Here is a 22494-nt window from a genome sequence, read left to right as displayed (position 1 = left end):
CAATGTGCTATTTGGCTGATTGTTTTATCTTCACATACCATGATGCCGTTCCAACATTTAATTGCATCAGCCATAATATATGCAAAGCAGGATGGCATCTGAATGGCTTCGTGCATTGTGAATACTCGTAATTCCTCAAAGAATGTTGGTGTGTGGGATTAGTGAATATAAATTGAGAAAATGAATTTCAAAATTAATGCATTATATTTTTTAATCCTGTCTGGTTTGTAACATAAAGCCAAGTTACTGGCTGAGGCTGAAACCCCTAGGAGGGGTTTGCTGGGAGGATGATGAGAGAAAGAAACATTCAAATATCCAGAAACATGTTGGGAAACCTTCTCTACTCATGGAAGCTTCTCCATACCTGATCTCTATGTGGGAGCCTCCTTTGACTTTGTGGAGGACCAGGCAATGCTTGGCAAACAGCAGGGACATGGCAATAGTATTTATGCATTATTTGCAATTTGTTCACCTAACACTAGTTGGGAGACTCTTCTTGATCTAATACAATCAGAATGGCAGTCACAATGTCATGGGATTGTTGCTGTGGGAAATGAGGAGATGCAGGGAGGTTATGCCCATCAGTGTGAATTCCTTCAGACCTCCTGGAATTGTAAACTTTTGAGCATTTATCATCCTGGAACACTAAACAGCATACTTGTTTCAAGTCCAGCTAAATTATTCTAACCAGAGTTCCACTAGTATAGATATCTAATACCTTTAGGGAAACAATATTAATATGACCCAAATCTGCTTCTGAATAGCTTTCACTTGGCAGAACTCAGCATATTGGTAGGTGGGGGAAGGGACCTATTTTATCTTGAGACAAAACTGAATCTCCTTTACCTCTGCCTTGCAAGGCAGGCCTAGGTAAAAAGCATAACTCTGCTTTATTTTTTTTCTTACCCAGGACATCTAATAATATTTAGTAGCAATTTTATGAGTCTTCAAAATACAGTAGCATTTCTGCCTAGTCCCTTATAGTAAGAGCTCACTATTGTGAACAAAACATATTAGTTATGTACAGATAACAAGTAATCATGGCAAAGGTGGGATTTAGTAAAGATGGCAGGGTAAGGTAAACACATGCACATCTGTCCAGTATTCTGTAGGGAAGAGTTTGTAGATTTTTGCTTTTTGTGGTAAAGAGGAGTAAGCAAAGTGATTGCAAATTTGGTATTTGCTGCTGCAAGATAATGCACTTCAAGAGAGGTCCTTTGAATTTTCCCTGTGTACCAGGAGGTTTGAACATAGTGGTTTTTGTGGTTGCCCAAAGAAGCTGTGGATGCCCCATCCCTGGAGGTGTTCAAGGCCACACTGGATGGAGCTCCAAGCAACCTGGCCTAGTGAAAGTTGTCCCTGTCCATGTGAGGGATGTTAGAACATGATGATCTTTAAGGTCCCTTTCAACCCAGGCCATTCTATGATTCCATGATTCTTTGCATTAAAACTTCTGCCTTTATGGCTACTGTGGGACAAGTACAATTTTAGCACCTAAGAAGGAAAATACTGAAAACATATTTGCCTTTGTGTTAATCCTTTCCTGAAATATTATCATCCTACCTCAAAGAAAATTGCAGCAAAAGAGAAAATTTAGAAGGGTAAGAGATACAAAGAAGCACAAGCAAGAGTCAATATGAGCAGAGGTTGGGAACCTTGGGATTAGGATTACTTAGTTTGCAAAAGTAAGGATAAGTATAATTTAATGAGTGATTATTGAATAAGTTAAAATTAAATTGTCTGGAAAGGACTTCTAAAACTGGTAAAAAGAATACTCTTTGTTCACAATCTAAACATTAACTCTGAAATATAGTGTGGTCTTACTTCCTTTCTCAGTAGTATTACAAAGTTTGTATGCATTATTTAACAATTACATCTTCCTTGAAAGTAGTTTAAGCCAGAAATTGCCAGGAGGTCAAAAGAAGCACTTCATACCTGCTTGTAATCATAACTGCTGAGGTGTTTCTATTTTCCTGCATAGAATCTAGCATTCATCATTGTCAGATATAGGGCACTAAGGTGATGAACTATTGATCTTGCAGTAATTCTGATGTTCTGAACCATTATACCATCCCAAGACTTGGAGTCCAAGACTGACTCAATCTTCACTGTCTTCCAGAATTTGTTACAGGAATTCTGCAATAAAATGCATAAATACATTCAAAATACACAAAAACTATAATATTAAATAGGGAATAACATATAATATTTTTTTCCAGAAAAACATTAAATGTCTGATCTGATCTGTACACATGGGTTTTTTTATTTTGTCGTTAATTGTTAAAACTGTATTTTTTTCAGACAGTTGACAGGCCAAAGGATTGGTACAAGACAATGTTCAAGCAAATCCATATGGTTCATAAGCCTGGTGAGTATGTTCTTGTCTTTGTCTCCTCATGTCCAGTTTGAGGGATGAGAAATTTTCTACTGTAAATCTCCTACCATCTGCCTTTCTTTTGGAGAATTCCAGTGTTAGAACAGCGTGGGCTAGTAAACAGGCTGGTTTAAGGAAAAATTTTGTGCCTGAATTTGATTATTGTCATAGAATATCTTACTTGGTTTTGCTGAAACTGAGCTTTGGTGACATCGCTAGCTTTCATGTCCTTTATGATTTGCCCCAAGGATGCCAGGAAACTGTATAAATGGCAGTTATGCTCATTATACCTCCAGAAGGAAAGAGACTATTCATCTGAGGTAGAGCTAACATTCAGTATGGTCACCAGAATGTTGGTGGGAGAAAAGAAATGTGGGCAGGAGAATGTTGGCTTACAGGCTCTAACTTGAACACTAGTCACATAGATATTTAGAATTGCATTTTGTGATAGGAACAACAACTTAACAGACTGTAGCAGAGGAAAGCTGACAAAATGAAGGAATGAAGCCTGGGCAGGGGAAAAGAACAGACAAAAAGTAATTTGCAGTTTGGTGCTAACTTAGTAAGTATGCAATATGAGTGACATGACCAGAAGATATAATACAATAAGATGGTAAAAGCAACCTAAGTATAATGGGAAGACAGATTCTTCCAAAAGCACCTATGATACGAGGAAAAGAAATACAGTGCATGATTGCTTACCAATCTTCTTATTTGTATTTGCAAAGACAAAGCTCAGTTTCTGTGATGAACTAGCATGTATGGCACTACTGTAACATATGTATTTCTTTTTGTAGATGACGACACAGACTTGTATAATACTGCATATGCATACAATACTGGTAGGAATTACTCCGTGCTCAAAATGACGCTTTTGTTAATGTCAGCAAGTGATGGTGTAGTTAACTCTTCACGCTCGCTTTTGCAATGCTTGTAGACACACTTTCTAGTGTCTCGTTTGATCTCAGTTGTTGATGCCTTTTTCCCCCAAATGAAGCAAGTTTAATTTTAGTTTCGTTCTTACTACAGAAATTAATTGCAGCTGTGGACTCTTACTGTAGAGGGATATACATAACACTGTGGTTTCTTGATTACATTGCATTTATTTTCACTAGTGATTGTTAGTAACACAGCCTTTCCTTTATAGAAATGGAAAGGGAACTACTGTGTGAAAATGAAAATACTAATTACTGACATGGAAAGACAAAAATAATGTACTGAATACACTTGAAAAATATGCACGAGAGTGCCTAATAAAACTGATTTTTTTACAAACTTCTACATTTTTGTTATAGGCATTCATGTTAACGTTATTTAGCCACAAGAAAAGACATATTCATCTAAGATATACAATTATTGTGTCTTAAGAAGATTATATCCATATGGTAAAATTATTTCCAAAAAAAAGCAAAAATGAAAGCATGAATAGACTGTGTGCAAAAAGGCTACAGTGCCTTCTGCAAAACAGCCATTCAACATTTTTTTCATTTCAGTTTTTGTTGCATTAAACATGCTCTCAATAGTGCCTTTTTGTGTGCTGTTCAGATGATTTGTGGGTCAGTGGTTTGACATCTCTTTGTACTCTTGTGATCCTCTTCAAGATATGCTACTGCCTCATCATCACAAACCAAATAGTTATTAAAACAATCAAAAAAGGTGTGTTTCCTGCCTCTTCTCTACCTTCTGAACATGGAACAACAGAGCAACAGGATGAGCCTGGAGATTAATTACAGGCTGTCATTAACAGATGTGATGGATGTATACCCATTAACTTCTCCATCAAATTAATTTATTTTAACTATACTGCACTTCACCTTTGTGTTTGTAATTTTGTGTAAAAATATATAAGACGCTCTCTAATGAGCTGCATAATACACAGCAATGTACTTTTAAAACTCATTTACATATTTTTGTAGTCTTGCCATTTTATTGAGTTACTGTGCATTCTTGTAGCATTCCATGTTGTGGTTTTTTTAAGACTTACTCTCATGTTATGACTGTTTCTGGTTTTGTTTTATATTAGGTAGCTACAGTCCATCCTTCTCTGCTCAGGCACACCCAGCTGCAAAGACACAGACATACAGACCACTGTCCAAAAGTGCTTCTGACAGTAGCTCGGATGCCTTTAAGGTCTCATCCCCTTTGCCACCCCACGTGCCACCACCAGTACCACCACATCGTATGAGGCAACGGTCTACACCAGAAAAGTAAGTTAGTGCATTTTCAAAAGGTGTTCTTGCTAAGTGCAGTACTCCAATTGCAGAATATAACAAGGGATAAAATAGCAGCTCCAGAATAATATGACTTCAAGGGCTTTATTCAAGGGCCAGTCAGGTGATGAGGGGTGATGTTTGCCAGGAGTCTGGGCATCATGCATGGTGCTGTCATTTCTTCAGTGTGCTAAAGAAGTGATTTTTCTTATTCATGATGCAGCCATGAGCATCATTAAAGATTTTTATTCTCATTAGTGGTATTGTCCTGTTTATTGTGTTTCAGAACAGTCTGTACTGTAGGAGCTGTCTTCAATAGTTAGTCTCTGAGTAGGAAAGGCCATTTGTTGTAGCCAGCACCAAAGAGAAAGGATCAAAAAGATGATGTTATTCAAAAGTCAAGGGAGAGCAAAGCTGTACAAGAGTGTAGAAGTCAACCCAAATTTCCCCAGAGTTTAGAAGTGCTTTATACTGCCATTTTTTTTCAATCTCCATTTTGGTAGACCAAGGCAGTGTTTACAGATTAAAGAGGCATTTTGGATATCTCACAGATCTCTATCCAAATTCTCTACACAAAACCAAGTCCCACTGGTTAGAGTTGAGTCTGGAAAAAGTTAGTAATTAATGACTCAGGAAAGAAATGCTTATCCTTTCGATAAAACTTTGAAAAATACTTGCACACAAATTCTGTTGACACAAATATCTGTAGGTACAGGCTCAAGAAAAAATCTTCTTCTTTAGTGTTTACATTAATACTACCTGTTGATATAATAAATGCTATTTTAAATCTCTGTGTGTGTCTATGTATATATTATATATTAAAAGGGTAATATTTTTCTTTTCATTTGTGCCTACAAGCTCCCCTCTCTTGGTTACACTTAAGCAACAAAAGAGAATTTGACCATTTCTGTCAGCTTGGACATTGTAAACATATTTATATGTAGAAATGTAATTATATTAAACAGTTTCAAGTAATTACCAATTTGAATAAAATATTATGAGGAAAGATCACACTAAGTGTTTAAAATTAAGACACAACTATGACTTTTTGAAAAATTTGTAGGTAGTAGCAATCCAAAATGTAAATCAGTAGATACACATACTGCAGAAGAAGATGAGATTGCTTGATGGTTACTGATTTTGGCTTTCCTTTTGCCAAAGGCAGGTTGTCAAGAGGAAATGCTAAAGGTTAGAGTTGGGCTGCCTCACAGAGGCCACGAGGCTTGAATTTTGTTAGCAGGTCACACAGAAGTGCAGATTTTTTTAGCAGGACACCAAAACGTGGAGCTGTTTAGCTTTGATCGCTGAAGTTGTGTGAGTTATTGTCCTGTGCTAGGCCAAATGCCTCGGTCACAGAAACTGAGGCCTGTTGCAGAGCATCTTTTCAAGCTTGGAAACAGCTGCTCAGCACTTCATTTGGCTATTTAACCTCCCCTTTTAATCTCCTGCATGATACGACAGGCAATGGAAATCTGTGTTCTCCAGGCCAAGGGATGCCAAACACGTTAGCTATGCTTTGCCCACTGCTGAAAGCTATAGCTCATGAATCTTTTCCTGCCATTGGGAGATTCTTTTTTTAATTGCCTATAAAGCCAGAGTATTTAAAATCTCACGTAAGAGGCTTAGGTCCACATATATCACATATTTCATAGCTGCAAGGCAAGATCTGGTTTGCATTAGCAGTTGAGCTCAAAATGCAGTCCATACAGGATAAAAGGCTGAAAACTGTAAATTAGTTGAACTGAGTGTGAATCAGAATTTCAGTAGCATCCTTTCTGCTTCAGTGGCTTGAAGTATAATGCAACTTCATCAGAATATTTCCATTTTCCTGTTCATTCTCAAAAAATGTAACCTTTTCTGCTGTGAAAATAATTTTTTTCCCCAGTGAAAATAAACAATAAAGCCATGTAGAACTACTTCCCTTGAAATGTAGGGCGTTTTATAGATAGAGATGTCTCTGTCCCTGAAATGCACTTGCAAGCATACTGTAAACAAAAGCTACCCCACAGATCTTTTTAAGGCACATGATATGCGCTTTATGATGTCAGGTCACATCAAACCAAGTCATGCCAGAAAGACCAATAGAACTGATAAAATTTAATCAGTGTGTGCTCTTTCTTATCAAATACAGACAATAGTAGTATTTCCCCTCCCCTTTCCCTCCTCCAACCTTTGAGTTACTAGTGGGTCATTTTACACAGAGTTAAATAAAAATATGTGTGAGCTACAGTTTTCCAAGTACAGTGGAGTTAGGTACTACAAGAACTGCCATGCAAAGGTAGCTCTCACTGTAACTACCTAAGTATTCCCCCAAAATATATATGTACCTAGTAATAAGACATAAATGACTGAAAAAATATGGTAGCATGGGTTACTTTTTATTCTTTGCATAGCATTATTAAATTGAAAGCATATTTGTAATTATAGAGAAAATGGTTACATTTCTATTCCAAATTCAACTGCCAAATTCTTCCTCTTGTTTATCTATTCAAGACAGAGAAACAATATGCTGCTTACAAGGATATTGAGAAGCAATTCTATTACAGATCAAGATAATGACCATAACACTGTCTTTTAAAATAATTCCTCTTTTTTTGCCCCAGAATATTTTATAACTTTTTCAATATGGCCTTATCATCACATTATGTGATGACAAAAATATCTACCACTTGCCTATATTAGTAGAGTGCACAAAACAAGTATAGTTATTTGCAATGGTTTGCATGTTTTTTGACATGGTATGCCAGAGTAGTTTTTAAACTGTTAAACTAGTTAAAAGAAAAATATGAGTGATCAGTAATTTTAACAGGCTGGACATCTCTAGGATTCTTCCTGCTGTACTGAGCACACCTGCTGTAAACAGGTTGAGATGTTACAGTAAAACACTGGGATGCCAGGCTAGCTGTTCCACAGCTGAGATCTGGAAATATTAGCTGTTCTAAAAGTCATCTGGCTTTGCAGGTTTCTGTTGTACAGAGTGGTAAATCACAAGGTGGTGACAGTAAATCAGCTCAGTTACTTGTGTTTGTTGTTTAGGAACGACTGGGATCCTCCTGACAGAAAGGTAGATACTCGCAAGTTCCGTTCTGAACCAAGAAGTATTTTTGAGTATGAGCCAGGAAAGTCATCCATCCTTGAACACGAAAGACCGGTAAGACACACAAATGAAATGGGTAATACAGTAAGAGATTGGTAAGAGCTTATCTTTTTATTATTTACTATTAATAATTGCTATTTGGTAGAATATTGAAGATCCCTTTTCAAATACAATTTTACAGCAATTTGTCTTTGCTCTTATCTAATGGTTGTATTGGGTTTGGAAAAATCGGTTGTTTTGGAAAAATTGGGTTTGACTTATTTGCTTAACTTACATCTTCCAGTGTTTCCAAGAAACCACCACCATGCAAACTTCATGATGGTGATTTCTTGGAAACACAAAAATAGATAGACAAAACAGATGGAAACTGCTCTTTCTACTTGGTGTGCATCTACAGCACTTATTTTCAGCAGTATTAAAAGCACATATGATATCTGAATAATTAATGCATAAAAATAAGATATTTGCATTTTCAGGATGTGTTGAATTGTATATCTAAGGAGATTTTGGTCAAATCCTGGCCAGGGTTGCCCAGACAGGACTTGTCTGATCACAGGCCTGAGCAACCTGATATGATTAGACCTACCCTTAGCAGGAGGTTGGGCCAGGTGACTTCTGGGGGTCCTTTGCAGCCTCAAATACTCTGTGATTTGAGTGAGTGTACATTATGAATGAGTGTACATTAACATGTAATTAGAAGTCTTTATTCCTGCTTTCTGAATAATTATAGCAATTGTGAAATAAAGCTATGCTTAATGCTTGCAAAATGACAATTAACAGAAGTTTTCATTGCTGAAAGACACATTCACCCAGCACTTCCTATTTAACTTTGTGCTATTGTAACACTTTCTCATTTTAGAAAGGCTGTTCTGTATCTGATATTTTCATTTCTTGGTCTTTTACTTTGAGGTTGAAATGTTTGAGGGAGTCCAGTTTTAAGGAAGAGGTTTATGAAATGAGTACTGGATTGTTATTTGCTTCTGTATTACATGCTTGTTCACAGAATTTATTTTGCCAATTTAAAGCAAATTAAGGAAATGACTGAATTTCAGAATATGCAGTATATCAACAGCTTGAAACACCTGAACCAAGCACCTTTTCCTTTCTTTTTATGGTTTTTGCAGGAATGTATTTTTTTGTTAGCTAGAAAACACAAAGCTCTTTTTCTGTGAAATTGAGTTCTTGCAGAACCAATATGGTTTTCAAAGAGGAAATTGGCAGTTCTGTAGGAACTGGTAATGAATAAATATAATTACTATCTGAGTGCAGGTGAACTTAACAAATAATTTTATTTAAATGGCAGTGTCATTTGTCCTGAGCACTTTTTGAATGCCATGGCTGCATTATAAACACTAAGGTAATTTTCCAGTTTTCCCAGTGCCAAAGTGTAATATCAGATTCAACTTAAAAATAAAAATAAGAAAATTACACCGATTTCAGTATATTCCAAGAATGGCCTCACTTTTCCAATAAATTACATTTTCTGCTAATGTCATGTGAACAAAAATAATTCATATAATCATTGCAGTGCTGATGATATATTGCCAGAGCTATATTTTTTCAATTCTAGCAAATTAATGGAATAAAAAGAAAATTAGGTTTGATGACTGTTCCCGAATCTTTTTTTCCACTTGCTTATGCGTTTTACTTTTGCTGATCTAAATCAAGAGATGGAATTTTGATCTTTGTTTGGTCATTAAAATATTTTCATGCAGAAAAGCTTTAGTTGTGTTGTAGTCATGTTACTTACTAAGCAATATCCATCAAGGGTAAGGTCATCCTTTGCCATCTTGAAGCTTAGACTAAAAGTTTAGGCTTAGCTGATGTGCATACAAGGAACCATCTCACTATATAAGAAATTTTTAAAGCTGAGAAAAGTACATTCATGTACAGAATTGAGAGAATTTTTTTGTTTATGTATGATTCAGAACTGTAAAAAATTGGAAATTATTATAAGATTAAAGTTTTACTTACACTAGTGTAACATAGTTGAAAAAAATAGGGAGTTATGACAGTTTCATCAATCTGGAATGTCTTCTTTTGATAAAGATGCTATTTAGCTTTATATCGTTAAGATACTTCCTTTGGACCATGTTACTAACAGAAAATTAAGTGTTTTCACTGAAGTATTTGCTTTCCTTATATTCACTGAATGGGATACAGAAAGTAAAACTAACTTCTTAAAGGATGGTCAGCAAAGCAGATCAAAAGATCTTTTCATTGTGCGTGACGTGAAAATAATGCATTGGTTCAGATGAAAACTCCAAATTCTCAAATGTGTCAGTACTGCGTGAATTAAATCTTCCATCTTAATAATCTCAAAAGATTTGATTTCTAATGTCTGAAAATTTGTTTTGATCATACTGAAGGAAAGTAGTAATAAAAATGTGGAATATAAATAAATGCATTTATGCAATACTACAAAAGGTGGACATTTACAGTGTCTGAACTACAAAGCCATACTTTATTAGTTTTATCAAAATCAAAGTTAAAGGGACTTTTTCTAACACTCAAAATCTCCAATTTTTTAATTAAATAATTTCCATGTCTGCAAGATTGTGGTTTTGATGGCAAAGTAATCTGTTAAAATATGAAATATTTACAGTTACCTTGTATCATAATCTGTCAAGTCTGCCAAATCAGATTTGACTGATTAACATTCTCTTTATTGGTGTAGGTAGCAGATTGGAATCAGTTCTGATTAATGGGGAGATGAGAACATGGCAAGAACAAAAGAAATTGAGATTCAGTGTGAAGCTAACATTTAGTGGGAAATACCATGCAGCAGATCCTCACTGATGAAAAGAAAATCTGCATTAATCAAAACAATGTGAGAAATAATGAACTAAAACATTGACCTAATAACAAACATTAAATTGATAGATTGGTTAGGGATCGCTAATTGTTATAGATGCAGAAGGACAAGTGCAGTTTCAAACTGCTGTACTGTGGAATAGCCTCTTCCATGAAACAGGAAATTAGTGTGTTTTCTTCCATAACTTGAATTTGTAAGACTATAAAACATCGTCATAAAGGAGAGGTTTGGGATTAGTACTTTGAGATGACAGTAAAAATTTGTGATATTAAGGCATTTAATAGTCTTACCAGACTTGGTGATACAGCTCCTTTTTTTCCTATTTCAGGAAGCCACTGATAGGGTGGTACAAAAGTTGTTTTGATGTATGTTTCCATCTCAGTGTCTGCAATTCTGCTAAATATTCCTCTTTTTCTCCAGTATCATCCAAACTATGGACTTGTTTCCTAAAATGGATGTTTACTTTCCATTAATAAGTAAATGGCAATGTAATAACTTAATCTTACTTGTGTGTAAATGAAATTAATTTTTTTTACTAGTTTCTGCTTTGTATGTATGAGAAGCAATTCCTCCACTAATAAGGAAATGGCAATGTAATAACTTAATCTTACTTGTGTGTAAATGAAATTAATTTTTTTTTTACTAGTTTCTACTTTTTATGTATGAGAAGCAATTCCTCCATACATGTACATATATCTATTTCGGCAATAGAGTATGTAAGGAAAAATCTCAGTGTTACTGTAAAAAAAGACCTCATAAAACTGGTACATGCAATGCCTCTATTTTACGCTAAGCATAAAAGTATACATGTGCTAGTCAAATAAAACTGTGAGGTTAAATTTTAGTTCTAGATTCTTTAATCTCTGTTCAACATACAAATTTTCTACTGAGTTTATATGCAAGAGGAATTCATGATTAGAATCAATTTTTCTAAATTACTGTTTTGTCAAATACCAGAAATAGACTGGGCTTGTTCTGTTATGTACATCTGTTGTTTTTTGTTTGCTTTGGTTTTTAGTGTAGTGAAAAACTGGAAATTTTCTTTAGAGCATGAACATTTGGTTGTTTTTGACATCTCAGTCTGGTTATCTGAATATTCCTCTTGGTATGCTTAATATGGAATTATAAACTATTTCTTCTCATAAAGAAACAGACAAAGTCCATCTGGTAGTAGACTTGGAGTTACCACAGCTATTTAAAAGTAGTCCAAAAGCAAGAAAAAAAAGAAAAATAAAATTATTTTGAGATAATAAAATGCCAAAGCCAAATTTACATCAGGCATCTCAGTCCTCTGTTCCAGACAGGCTTCAGTTTGGTGTCTGACCGTGCAAATACACTGATCTACATGTAAGAGCCATTTAACTCATGAGTTTAAATGCAGATTTTTGATTATTACCTGTAGATTTCTATTTGTGTATCAAACCAAGAACAGGCAAAGCTACACGTAATACTACAGATGTAATTTGTTCATTATCTGTGTTCTATACTTGAGTATGCTGATGCAGTGTTGTGTTGACCATCTGGGGCAAAAGGCAAAAGGAATGAAGTTACTTAGTGGTCTTCAGTAATACATTTTCAATAAATAATCAAAATATTACTAAATTGCTAGATGAAGGATAGATTGTAGGAACATTATTTCACTAGCAATTCCTAAAAAGGGATTTTCCCTTATAGCTTTCACTTTTCTATTCCAGTAGTTTGGGAGATACTTTGTGAGACTCAGCCAAGTGCAGCTTCTAAGTCAAAATGATTCGTTCATTTTAAGTCTCTTAGAAGGGGAGATAATAGAAAAAAGCTCTGTCAGCAAAACTGAATCCAAAAGCCCAGCAAAATCAATTGCCTGTGTATTGATCTTGGTACAACCGGAGATGCAGTTGTCTCCAGAACTGCCAGCAACAGGGAATTTGAAGACTTCAGTGCTCAGTTTCTTTTTGTTTGCTGCCCTCTGCGGTTGAAGCTGTAAATTAAAGTGGACTTGGCTGCATGTAGTTAGCTTTACATACTTTGTAACAGTCTCATTTTATTTGCTACCCGGGAAGACATGAAGACTTAGAAACTAGGTAAAATACATTTCTAGCTTCTTTACCAGCAGAAACACAAGGGTTTTTAAGCTTGCAGCTAATCGCAAGAGTATTTGAAGTTGAAAAGGGAGGCAAATCCCATTCTCATTTTTGTCTCCTTGGCTGGCTTAGGGGAGCCCAGTTGATCTGTCAGTGTGTTCTGCCTCCCTTGCAGATGCAAATTGTGGAATTTTTTTTAAGATAAGCAAAAAAACCTCTAAATATGACAAGCATTTCCTGTAATGGGAATCAAGTTGATATACAGCATTTTGCATCTGTCATTTTGTTCCCTCATGCCTTCTTATCTGTGTAGAAGAGAATCCTGTGGTTTTTTCTTAAATTAGTCATAGTCTATTAGATTCACACATTTTTAGTAGTCAGTTCACGAAACTAATTTCAGTCGGGTTTCTCTCTAGCAAAGGCTTGGGTGTCTATAGTTGAGTTCAAGCACTTGTCATTAGTGCTGCTGAGGTACAGCTGTGGCTGGTGGAAATATAAAGGCAAAACTCCAGAAAAGCTTCACTACCCAACCCTTCTGTGGAGCACAGCAAGTTTTTCATCAGTGACATTTACTTCCCTCTGCATTCACAGGAATACTACTTCTCTTACTTGAATGAGCATTGTGAAGATAAGTGTATAAAACAACAGCTGAGGTCCAGATTTTGCATGAACAGCTCACAGATACATGAGCACAGATGTAGTTCTGAAGGATTGTTGACCTTTCAATAGAGCAGAGTTGGCAGGCTGTCCCAGTAACACCAAAAGGAGCATGAAAAGTGCTGTAAGATGTTTAACTACCTGAAATGGTCAAGAGCACAGTGTTATCTCTTGCAGAAAACAGAAATAGCTGTATGTGATTGCTCTGGTCTACTGGTGGCAGTTTGACTGGAGGAAAGAGTGTCACATACTTGTCATTCTTTATGCAGGACCCTATGTTCTTTGATAATTGCTTTCTAGGGCACACCATAATCAATGTCAAGGTTCTGATAATTACTTTTTATGGAAAAGCAAATTTTAAATTCAGAGATGTCTTTAATAAGAGGATTTCTCTGTTTCAGAGATCTTAAAGCCAACAGTGCACTGTAATTCCGTGCTGCATGAAAGCCTACATCAGATGCTACAAAGAAACTGAAGCTATTTAGAAAGTAAATAATGCAGCCAAGTTTACAGTTAATTAGATATCCCATTGAGAGCTGTACTGTTTTGCACCGTCATGTTTTCATGCTGCTTGAATGAATCTGTCAATTATTCTTCTGTTCACTGAAGAATTTCCTTAATACTATCTTCAATTGCTACTTTATCCCTTGGCTGGGAGAATTTTCAGATGAAAACTATGTATTCCACTGTTGAAAAAAAATGCTTCATTATGTCAACAAGGCTATGCAAGATAAAGCATTTCACAGTACTGCTGAAACAAATATTATGGAATGCATAATTTTTTTTGTTTACGATGTTTTGACCATAGGATTTAAAATATAACAGTTCCTTTTCATATGCTGAAGTGGCTTCTTAACATAGTGATGCTTGTATGATGCATGTTCCTTATCTCTGCTCAGTGCTTCAAGAAGATTCAGCATTAACATGCTTTGTGAGAAGACAAAGAATGACCAAAAGCAATACAGATAAAGTTCTTTCCTTATTGCTGATCTGATGGGCAACATCCTGCCTATGCTGGAGAAGACAATCATTTAAACTATCTTCCTAACAAGGAATCTTTAGCAGCATTAAATGTAATTAACTAATGCAGTGATGTTAAAGAAAAGGTCAAAGAGTCCTCTTAGCTTTAACAGTGTAATTTTAAAATGTTTAACATCTTCCAGTCCTTGGAAGAACATCAACAAAAAGAAAAGTATTAAAACTACCAGTGAATGACAGCTCTTGAACACGAACATTCTCTATCTTAAATACCATCTTCATTCTTTGATTTTATTCCATTTCTTTCCCCATATTTGTTCTATGTCTGTGTGTTTGTTGTTAAAGTGACCTAGCATTTCTAGCACTTTGCTCAGTGTGTGCCTTTTCCTTCCCTTTTCCTTCACAACTGCTCCAGACTGATCGCATAAACCCAGATGACATAGATTTAGAAAACGAACCCTGGTATAAATTCTTTTCAGAGCTGGAGTTTGGACGTCCGGTAAGTGAGGACAGAATATTGATATTTCCACTTTAGGAAAAAATATTTTTAGCATGAGGAATTTAAATTACCAAATTCAGCAAGTATAAGCCAGTAAAATTAATATAAGTTGGTTTTTTTTGAGGAAGGGCAGTAAAGTCCCATTAATATAAGTATTTTTTTCAAATAAACTCTTAACTTGCTAGAGTAGTTATAGTAATAGGTTTAATAAGGAGTATGTTTTAGATAAATATTAGTGTGTAAGTATTTAATAACAAGACACATTCTATGATAAACAGGGGTGTTTGCTGGTTTCCCTAAACTTTTTGCATTTGGCTGGATTATTTTTGAACAATCTTCTAGGACAGAAAAATATTACAGTTTGCACTAGGGATGCTAAGCTACATATCATATATTTTACTTGAAGGACTATATCTAAATTTAAATGTATGAAGCCAGAAACAAATTTCTTATAGCAGGAAATACCATTTTTTTTTCCCCTTTTTTTCATTTCTTATATGCATACATACAGAATACATATTGTGTACCTGAACACACAGATATGGGTTTGCTCTGTTTTCAAGCTGGACACCTGTTTGAATGGACAGACTTCCGTTCTGCTCCAATTTTCACAAATAGCCATTACCCAAAACAAGGGCTCTGGCAAACAGCTGCTGGTTTAGATCTGCTGCCAGCACTCACATCTGAAATTATAAACCTGAAGAGTTCCATCTGGCCAAAACACCTAAAAATCAGAAATATCTCAATTTTTCACCTTTGATTTCCTAAACACTTGCAGTTCTTCTGCAAATATCATAGGTTTAATTGTATCTAAGCACCTAAGGCTGTTTGTATGTTTTTTACAATGGTAAAATAGTAAGACTGTCCTTTAGGCAAGACTGAGAAGTAGGTTTCACATCCTCCCTGCACAATGCCTTAACAACTAGGTTGGAGATGCACCTGCTCTTGCTTTTGCACATTCCCTCTCTGGCTTCACAGAGCTCAAATTCTTTCCTGTACACTCTAACATCTTTAGGAAAAAGGATAGCAAATGTCTTCATCCCAGAAGAGTGTCTAAGAGGATAGTTGGAATATCCAGACAGGCAGAAAATGAAAAGTTAAAATCCCCTTAGAAAAAGGAGGGAAGTAAACCTAAGCACTCCCTCAGTCTTTTTAAGCATTCTCATAGCTCCCCAAGATCCTCCCCAAGATTTTTTGAGTTTAAAAAGCAGAAGCCACAGACAGGAAATCCAAAGTAGACATGAGCTTGAGAGTATCAGGATTTAAAATATCCCCATTCTTTTCTTTCCCTGTTAGCCAATAATTCTCTGGAGGCCTATCAGAATTTTAATTAGTGACATGCCAGCTACATGAGGAGCCTGAGCACTTCACACAGGGCCTTGGAGGACACCCTGGAACCAGGCACCTTAGTCCCTTTCTGTAGCTAGCCATAAGCCAAAATCAAAACTCCCTGCTGCTTCAGGGAGAGCAGAAGAGAAAGCAAATAATATACACTATTTTAAAACCTTAATGTTTTAATCATAGCATTTTAAAAATTACCCATTGAATACCCTGAGAAAATTAGAAAAAATAATAAAGGTAAATATATCTGGGTTTAATTTCTTGTGCAGTAGTCTATAATGTTATCACATTGTCATGGATTACTTTTTGTCTCCATTATCCTGCCATTCAAGTGGTATTATCATTTCTCCCTCTAGGTGGGCAGAAACAGTACAGATAAATTCTTCTGATTAACCATATCTCAACAATATTTTACTGATAACAATAGCTTTTAAGATAAAATATATTGAAATTCCTCCAAGAGAGCATAACTTTGATACTTTAGACTTTTCTCTCTCAGTGTTAAAAACTGCTAGTATTTATTCAACTATTCCTGTTGTAAATTTTGCCACCTAAAGTTACTAACATTTTATTAAGGTATTTTAAAAATAACACATTTATCCTTCCATTCTATCCATGTGTGTCACTCTTTGTATCTGACACTGTCAACACTTAATTTCTAACTGTGTCACCTTTTCCACATGTTCCATCCCTTGCTGCCATTGATCCTACTCCATTTCATCTCTACACTTCTGCTTTTATGATGCAGCCACCTAAAAAGCTTTTGGACTATGTTCAAGACAGTTCTTCTGGTGTTTCCAATGAGGTAAATGAATGGTTCTTTTTCAGATGATTCTCTTGGGAAGAAGGGTTGGAATGCTCACCATTTATGTCTTAGGTTTGTTAAAATGTAGTGGTTTCCTTCTGATAGCTATGAGACATTTCTAATTCACAATCATTGTATCTTTGTCTTCATATCTTTCCAGATCACTAGTGCATTTGGATGTTGATCTTATTATCCTAGGAACTGTGAGTCCTTATACTCAAAACTTCTCAGAGATTAACACCCAGAATTACACAACACTCCATATGTCTCTAACTCTCTGACAAATTCCCACTTTTCAGAGTTGGGCAAGTGCATTGCACTATTAATCCATCAGCACAGTATATTTTTTTATTAAAACATCTGACTGCAAATTCTATGTATCAAGTGAAAGTCTTTGTGGCTAAGCTGTCATTTCTCCAATTAAGGTTGCATATCAGGTAAAACAGCAATTAAAAGTACTTTTGTAATTTATAACTCAGGATTGACAGTTGCTGTCAGTACTCGAAATAAAATTAAAATCAGGTAGTGGGCTGGTATTGCCCTGCTCTGAGTGGGAGAGATTCAGGCTTTCATTCCTTCTCCACTCCCTCCCCATTTTTACAGCGTTAGGGCAAAAGTCAGTGAAACGTCTGCTGGCAACTTTGCTTCATATGGTGGCTTTACTTCATCCATATTTGTGATTCATTCTCATCTTCTGTAGTTTCTCCAAAAATTAAACTCAAATTGTGGTCTTAAATTGTTAACTGTTTGCAATTTACTCTGGTTTGATTTTAAGCTCTCTATATATCTAGAAAAACCTCATAGTTATGAAATTTGGGCCCAGTTCTCTGAAAGAAAAAGCTTCTAGGCCTTTTCTAATTCCTGTTGGTTTTCAATATATCAAGGAAGACAATTTAAAAGCCCTAACATGACTTTGAAATATTCCCATGTTCAGTAGATCTGGGTAAAATGGCTGTTAAGTAACACTGGTTTTCTCTTTGATTAATTTACAAAGTCCTCTCTTTAATTTTGAAATTTTAAATATCTTTAAATATGATAAATCATGTTCAAAAATGACAGCAACTTAATACTTCTCCAGAGGGGGAGACTATTCAAAATAAGTTGATAAAGTATTATAACCATCATGCCAACAAGCCCATTTGTTATTTTCCTTTTACTTTTGCTTACTTTCTGTAGCTCCATTTTTAGTCAGCATTAAAGCCTTGATGCATGAAAACAGCTAAAATACTGGCTTAATTCTAAATATATGTATAAGTTTTTAAATAAAACTAAATCAAAGTATTCAAAAAACATTTTATTTGGTAGTTTGGAGTTGTCCTCTCCAATATTTAATTTTTTTTCAAGTTGCCTTTATTCATACAGAACAGTATTGAATATTGTGGAAAATGGCTAATTATTTTTGGAGATAGGAGAGATGTGTTCAGTTGAGCCATCTAAAAGTAAGTTAATAAATGCCCAAGAGCTGATAGGACAGCTGAAAACAGTAAAACAAGCAGTAAAAAACAACCACACACAGTCTTTAGTTTCACCTTTCCTCTATATGTCACATGAATGAAGATCTTCCTGTGGAGAGAAGGTATAAACTCCACACAATCTATAAAATAATATATGCCTGTAGTAAAAATTAGTGTGGTAGAATGGGCAACATACAGGATCTGTCATATAGAAAAAGCTTCAAAGCCAGCATCAAATAAAGGATAAATGGGCAAGTTGCATTCAAGGTAATAAAAGAATCTTAAAGGATGAAAAGTGAAAGCCAATAACCCAGCAGTCAACGTTGGTGTGATAGGCACTTCTAGCCATCTGTGTATAGCCTGGGGAATGCTGTGGATAAGGAAGTTCCCTCTGGTGTGATTTCCACTGTGTGATTTACCCATCGCATTCCAAAGGAGACAGTGAGGATCTGCTCCACCCTTGGGGGTGACATCATGAAGCCACTACAGGCTTGGAGCCACTACAGATGGTGGGAAGCAATCCTCAGGGCCATTTGGCCACTGTCACCTCCCAGGTGGTCAGTGGCCACTCGTGGAAGCAGTTGGTATCTGTACAAAAGAATCCACAATGACAATTTGTCTGTAGTGTTTGCACCACCTCCTGCAACAGTTCTCTGAGATCACCTGTGGTTCCAAGTTTCCTTCCTGGCTGGTTCCAGACCATGGCAGTGACTGGTCAAGAGAAGGAGGATGGTTGTGGCCAGTTTTGAAATGAGACTCGGGTGTTTTCCAGGACAGGCTGAATGTGTGTTTTATGGGTAGTGTAGGGAAGCACACAGACCTGAGGCCTTTGCTTACTGTGGTTATACTGGCTGTTGGTGTGAGCAACACTGTGTCTGACTTCTATGGTTTTACTGCAGACAGACCTCATAGTATTGGATATATATCTTAAAATCATTGCATTTGGAGAGTGATGGGAGAATCGTCACAAAGTACTTTTAAGCCTTCAGAGGATGTAAAAAATTTGAAAATATGAACTATGTGAACATTTGGAATTATCTTAGCTCAAGTTTTAGATACCACTTGTTTCATATTGTGGCATGTTTGTGTGGCCCTCCCTGCCCCACAGTCCTAAAAAATCTGTTCCCATATATTCTAAGACTACTGGTGACTCCTAGAGATGTACCTAAGTGTCATTTAACAGATCTGGGTGAAGTTCTGTTCATGAACTTGCAAATCAAATCACTGGGGGGAAAAAAATTCCAACAAAACAAAGGACTTGTATAGCCCATGAGAGCCATTACTTTGGCAGTCCTTCAGGACAAAGATTTTTCCATGCAGGGAAAAAGCCAAGAAGGCTCTCTATAAAGGGAAAAAATATTTCCTGCACCTTAGAAACCTGTATGATAGTTCTATTTCTAGTCCATTTGGTTATGGAAAGCTGAAATGACATGCCAGGAACTTGAAAGAAGTTTAATTCTTGAACTTGACTGCTTTGTACCCATGAAGAAATACCCCAGAAACCATGCAGTTCATCGTAGATTCATACCTGGTTACCAGAATTGTAATATTACTTAATTCTGACTGAAGGCTTGGAATGGTTGATTTAAAATCAGTAGTCATTTAAGGTTGACTTGGAAGTTCCATCTCCCAGTGTTCATGCAGTACATCTGTAACCCCATAAGCAATGACTAATTTTCTGTGATGGGAACTGTTCTTACCATGATTATAAGGTATATAAGGCCAGTTGCTGACCACAAATGTCATGGGATTGACAAAAGTTTCTGGCTATTATTGATTGTGGGATTTTGGTGAGTAACTAAGACATGAAGAGAAGCACTGCAGACCTCACATGTACATAAAGGAATAATTTTCAGATTTTTCTGTCGTTATAGTAAAGATTTGTTTCAGCTGTTCTGTGTCTGGTTTTGAAAAGTACATAGAAAAGCATGATTTGGGATCATTATTTAGCAGTGCTTTAAAGGAAAAAAAAATTGCTGAAGTAGAATAGGTAATGAAATCTAGTGATGCTTTTTAAAAGCTGCATAATTTATTCTCATGAAATGTTGCTGTATCTGTGACGGAGTGCCCAGGATGTTAATTATCATGCTGTTGTTATAGGATTTGCCATAGAGTAACAAGGAGCCATCAAACATGATAAACAAAAATTTTCACTCCTTTTTCAAATACAAACATATCAATCCATGTGTTTGTTTTCACAGGCTTCCTTATATCATCACTATTCAACAGACAGAGGCCTGGACAGGCCCTCCAGGTAAGAAGTACTATCTATACTTCAGCAGACACAGATTATCCAGCCTGAGGGTCTTCTTTGGGACCTGACATCAGCAGATTTTGTGAAAATCAGATTTTAACATACACCTTGTGAGCTACTGGCAAATTAGATGCTTGGAGAGGGTGTTGATTTTGATACTGGTGTGTAGACTTTGTTTTAGTTTTAGAAGGACTTAGTGTTTGCATTTAAATCAACCACACTGTGTTCTGGGTCTTTCCACTAACATTCCTGAGCTTCTCTCTCAGCAGCAGTGATTTATTCTTTACCCTGACAGCCTGCAGCATATTCAATGCTGTTTTCCTAAGCATGATGCCTTGACTGTTCTCAGTCTCTGTCTTTTTCATATCTTTGCACCTAAACTCCAGTTCCAAAAAATAATCTAAATAAACTCGATGCATTTATTTCAAAGAAAATGGCATAGTAATGTTGTGTACAACTTTAAAACAATCAGGTTAAGAACAAATTAATATTTTCACTGGGAAATGGGCTGTAAAATTTGTGAGACCAGTGCTTCTTCCCTTTATGTGTTTTTCATGTATCTATTTTGCATTTTTTAATCTATAAACCAATAATATAATTATGACCTTACTTTTAAAATCCCTGGATTCTGATCTCAGACTGCTACTGATACTGCTTTTTCCTGTAGTTCTGCAAGTACTGCAAGTGACTACAGAAAGAGAAGGAAGTCAGAGCCTGCTGTAAGTCACCAGAGGGCACAGAGCGATCAGAATGCCAACAGACCTAACCTGGGCCGTACAGACACACAGGGCTCATGTTCCACCCTTAGGAAGCCTTTAACTAGCTCATCTCCTTCTTCTCCATCACGAGCTAAAGGTAAGAGGAGACCACATTAGTTAGCAGAAAACTACTGGGGATGTGTTGTACTATATGTTGGTAGCAGCTGCCTGCTGTCGCTCAGTGCCTGTCCCCAGGGGATGTGATGTGAAGCAACAGATTTGGCCTTCCATGAAAGGCTGACTTGTTTATTCTTACAGGTGTAATTTTAAGCTGGAAAGCTGTATTTGTCACAGGATTTTCCAGTTTCAACTGCTTGTTCTAACAAAAGAGAATTGACTAAAAGAATTCTAGCACAATATATAAATCCTAATATTTTTATTAATTCTACTACTCTCTTACTAGATTATTGTGATTTTAAAACTAGTTTTATTATATTGAGAAAGTAAATTGAGACAAATAACGTGTAAGATTAAATATGTGTATCCAGGATAGTAGACCTTTTAAATCCATAGCTGATGTCTTAGCTGTCAGTTATCAGGACCTAATATAATCAAGAAAATATCCATAGTTATCAGGACCTGATTTAATCAAGAAAGCATCCATTGGCTGGTTTTTTACTTTCTAAATCCTTGGAAGTATTTAGTACAGCTAATTCCATCTAATTAGCTTATTTTTGTCAAGTAACTCACCATCCTATTACTGTTTTTCACAACTCTCCAGGAAAGAGATCACAGAATCACTTGTTCATTTGAGTTTGGAGGTTTGGATGAGATTTTCTAGAAAGACAAAAAAGCTTCCAGTAAAACATAAAATGGAAGTAATATATAGAATAATACTGAATATAATATGTCTCCTTCTGTTCAAATTATTATTTGTATTATTCTCTTAATTGCTCTATTTTGTAGCTATCAGTAAACCTTTGTAAAAGTAAATTCTCAGTGAAAATAACATAATACCCAGACTGCAACAGAAGGTGTCAAAGAAAAGAAATGAGGAACATTAAGAGTGAGGTGGTTGAAAAGCAAATGTATTTTAAACATTTGAACTGTTGTAGCAGTGATTTTAAAAGTGGAATAACTCATCCTTTTGGCTTACCAGGCCAGGCAGTAAAAAGTTAATAGATTCCACTTGCCTGTGTGTGCCTTTGACTCCACCACCAATAACAAATACTAAGCATGACTTCAACACTTC

The 22494-nt window shown here is 35.9% G+C and overlaps 1 protein-coding gene across 23 annotated transcripts in view; it reads left to right on the top strand.

The window, feature by feature from the left end:
* SORBS2 (sorbin and SH3 domain containing 2) overlaps positions 1-22494 on the top strand; it is a 145150-nt gene that overhangs the window by 94312 nt on the left and 28344 nt on the right. For 16 of the 23 annotated variants that reach the window (XM_039699877.1, XM_039699878.1, XM_039699854.1 and 13 more), the window contains 8 exons: positions 2302-2368; positions 3172-3216; positions 4398-4581; positions 7621-7735; positions 14607-14690; positions 16780-16836; positions 20492-20544; positions 21212-21399. In XM_039699877.1, coding sequence (XP_039555811.1) covers positions 2302-2368; positions 3172-3216; positions 4398-4581; positions 7621-7735; positions 14607-14690; positions 16780-16836; positions 20492-20544; positions 21212-21399 — 793 coding nt within the window. The remainder of the gene's footprint in view (positions 1-2301; positions 2369-3171; positions 3217-4397; positions 4582-7620; positions 7736-14606; positions 14691-16779; positions 16837-20491; positions 20545-21211; positions 21400-22494) is intronic. The other 7 variants (XM_039699867.1, XM_039699860.1, XM_039699876.1 and 4 more) reach the window with 3 other exon arrangements.

Source organism: Passer montanus, unplaced genomic scaffold (genome assembly GCF_014805655.1).
Source record: "Passer montanus isolate IOZ18808 unplaced genomic scaffold, ASM1480565v1 scaffold14, whole genome shotgun sequence".
Classification (NCBI taxonomy): domain Eukaryota; kingdom Metazoa; phylum Chordata; class Aves; order Passeriformes; family Passeridae; genus Passer; species Passer montanus.
Note: the sequence above shows the minus strand (reverse complement) of the source record. Positions and strands in the feature narration are given on the sequence as shown.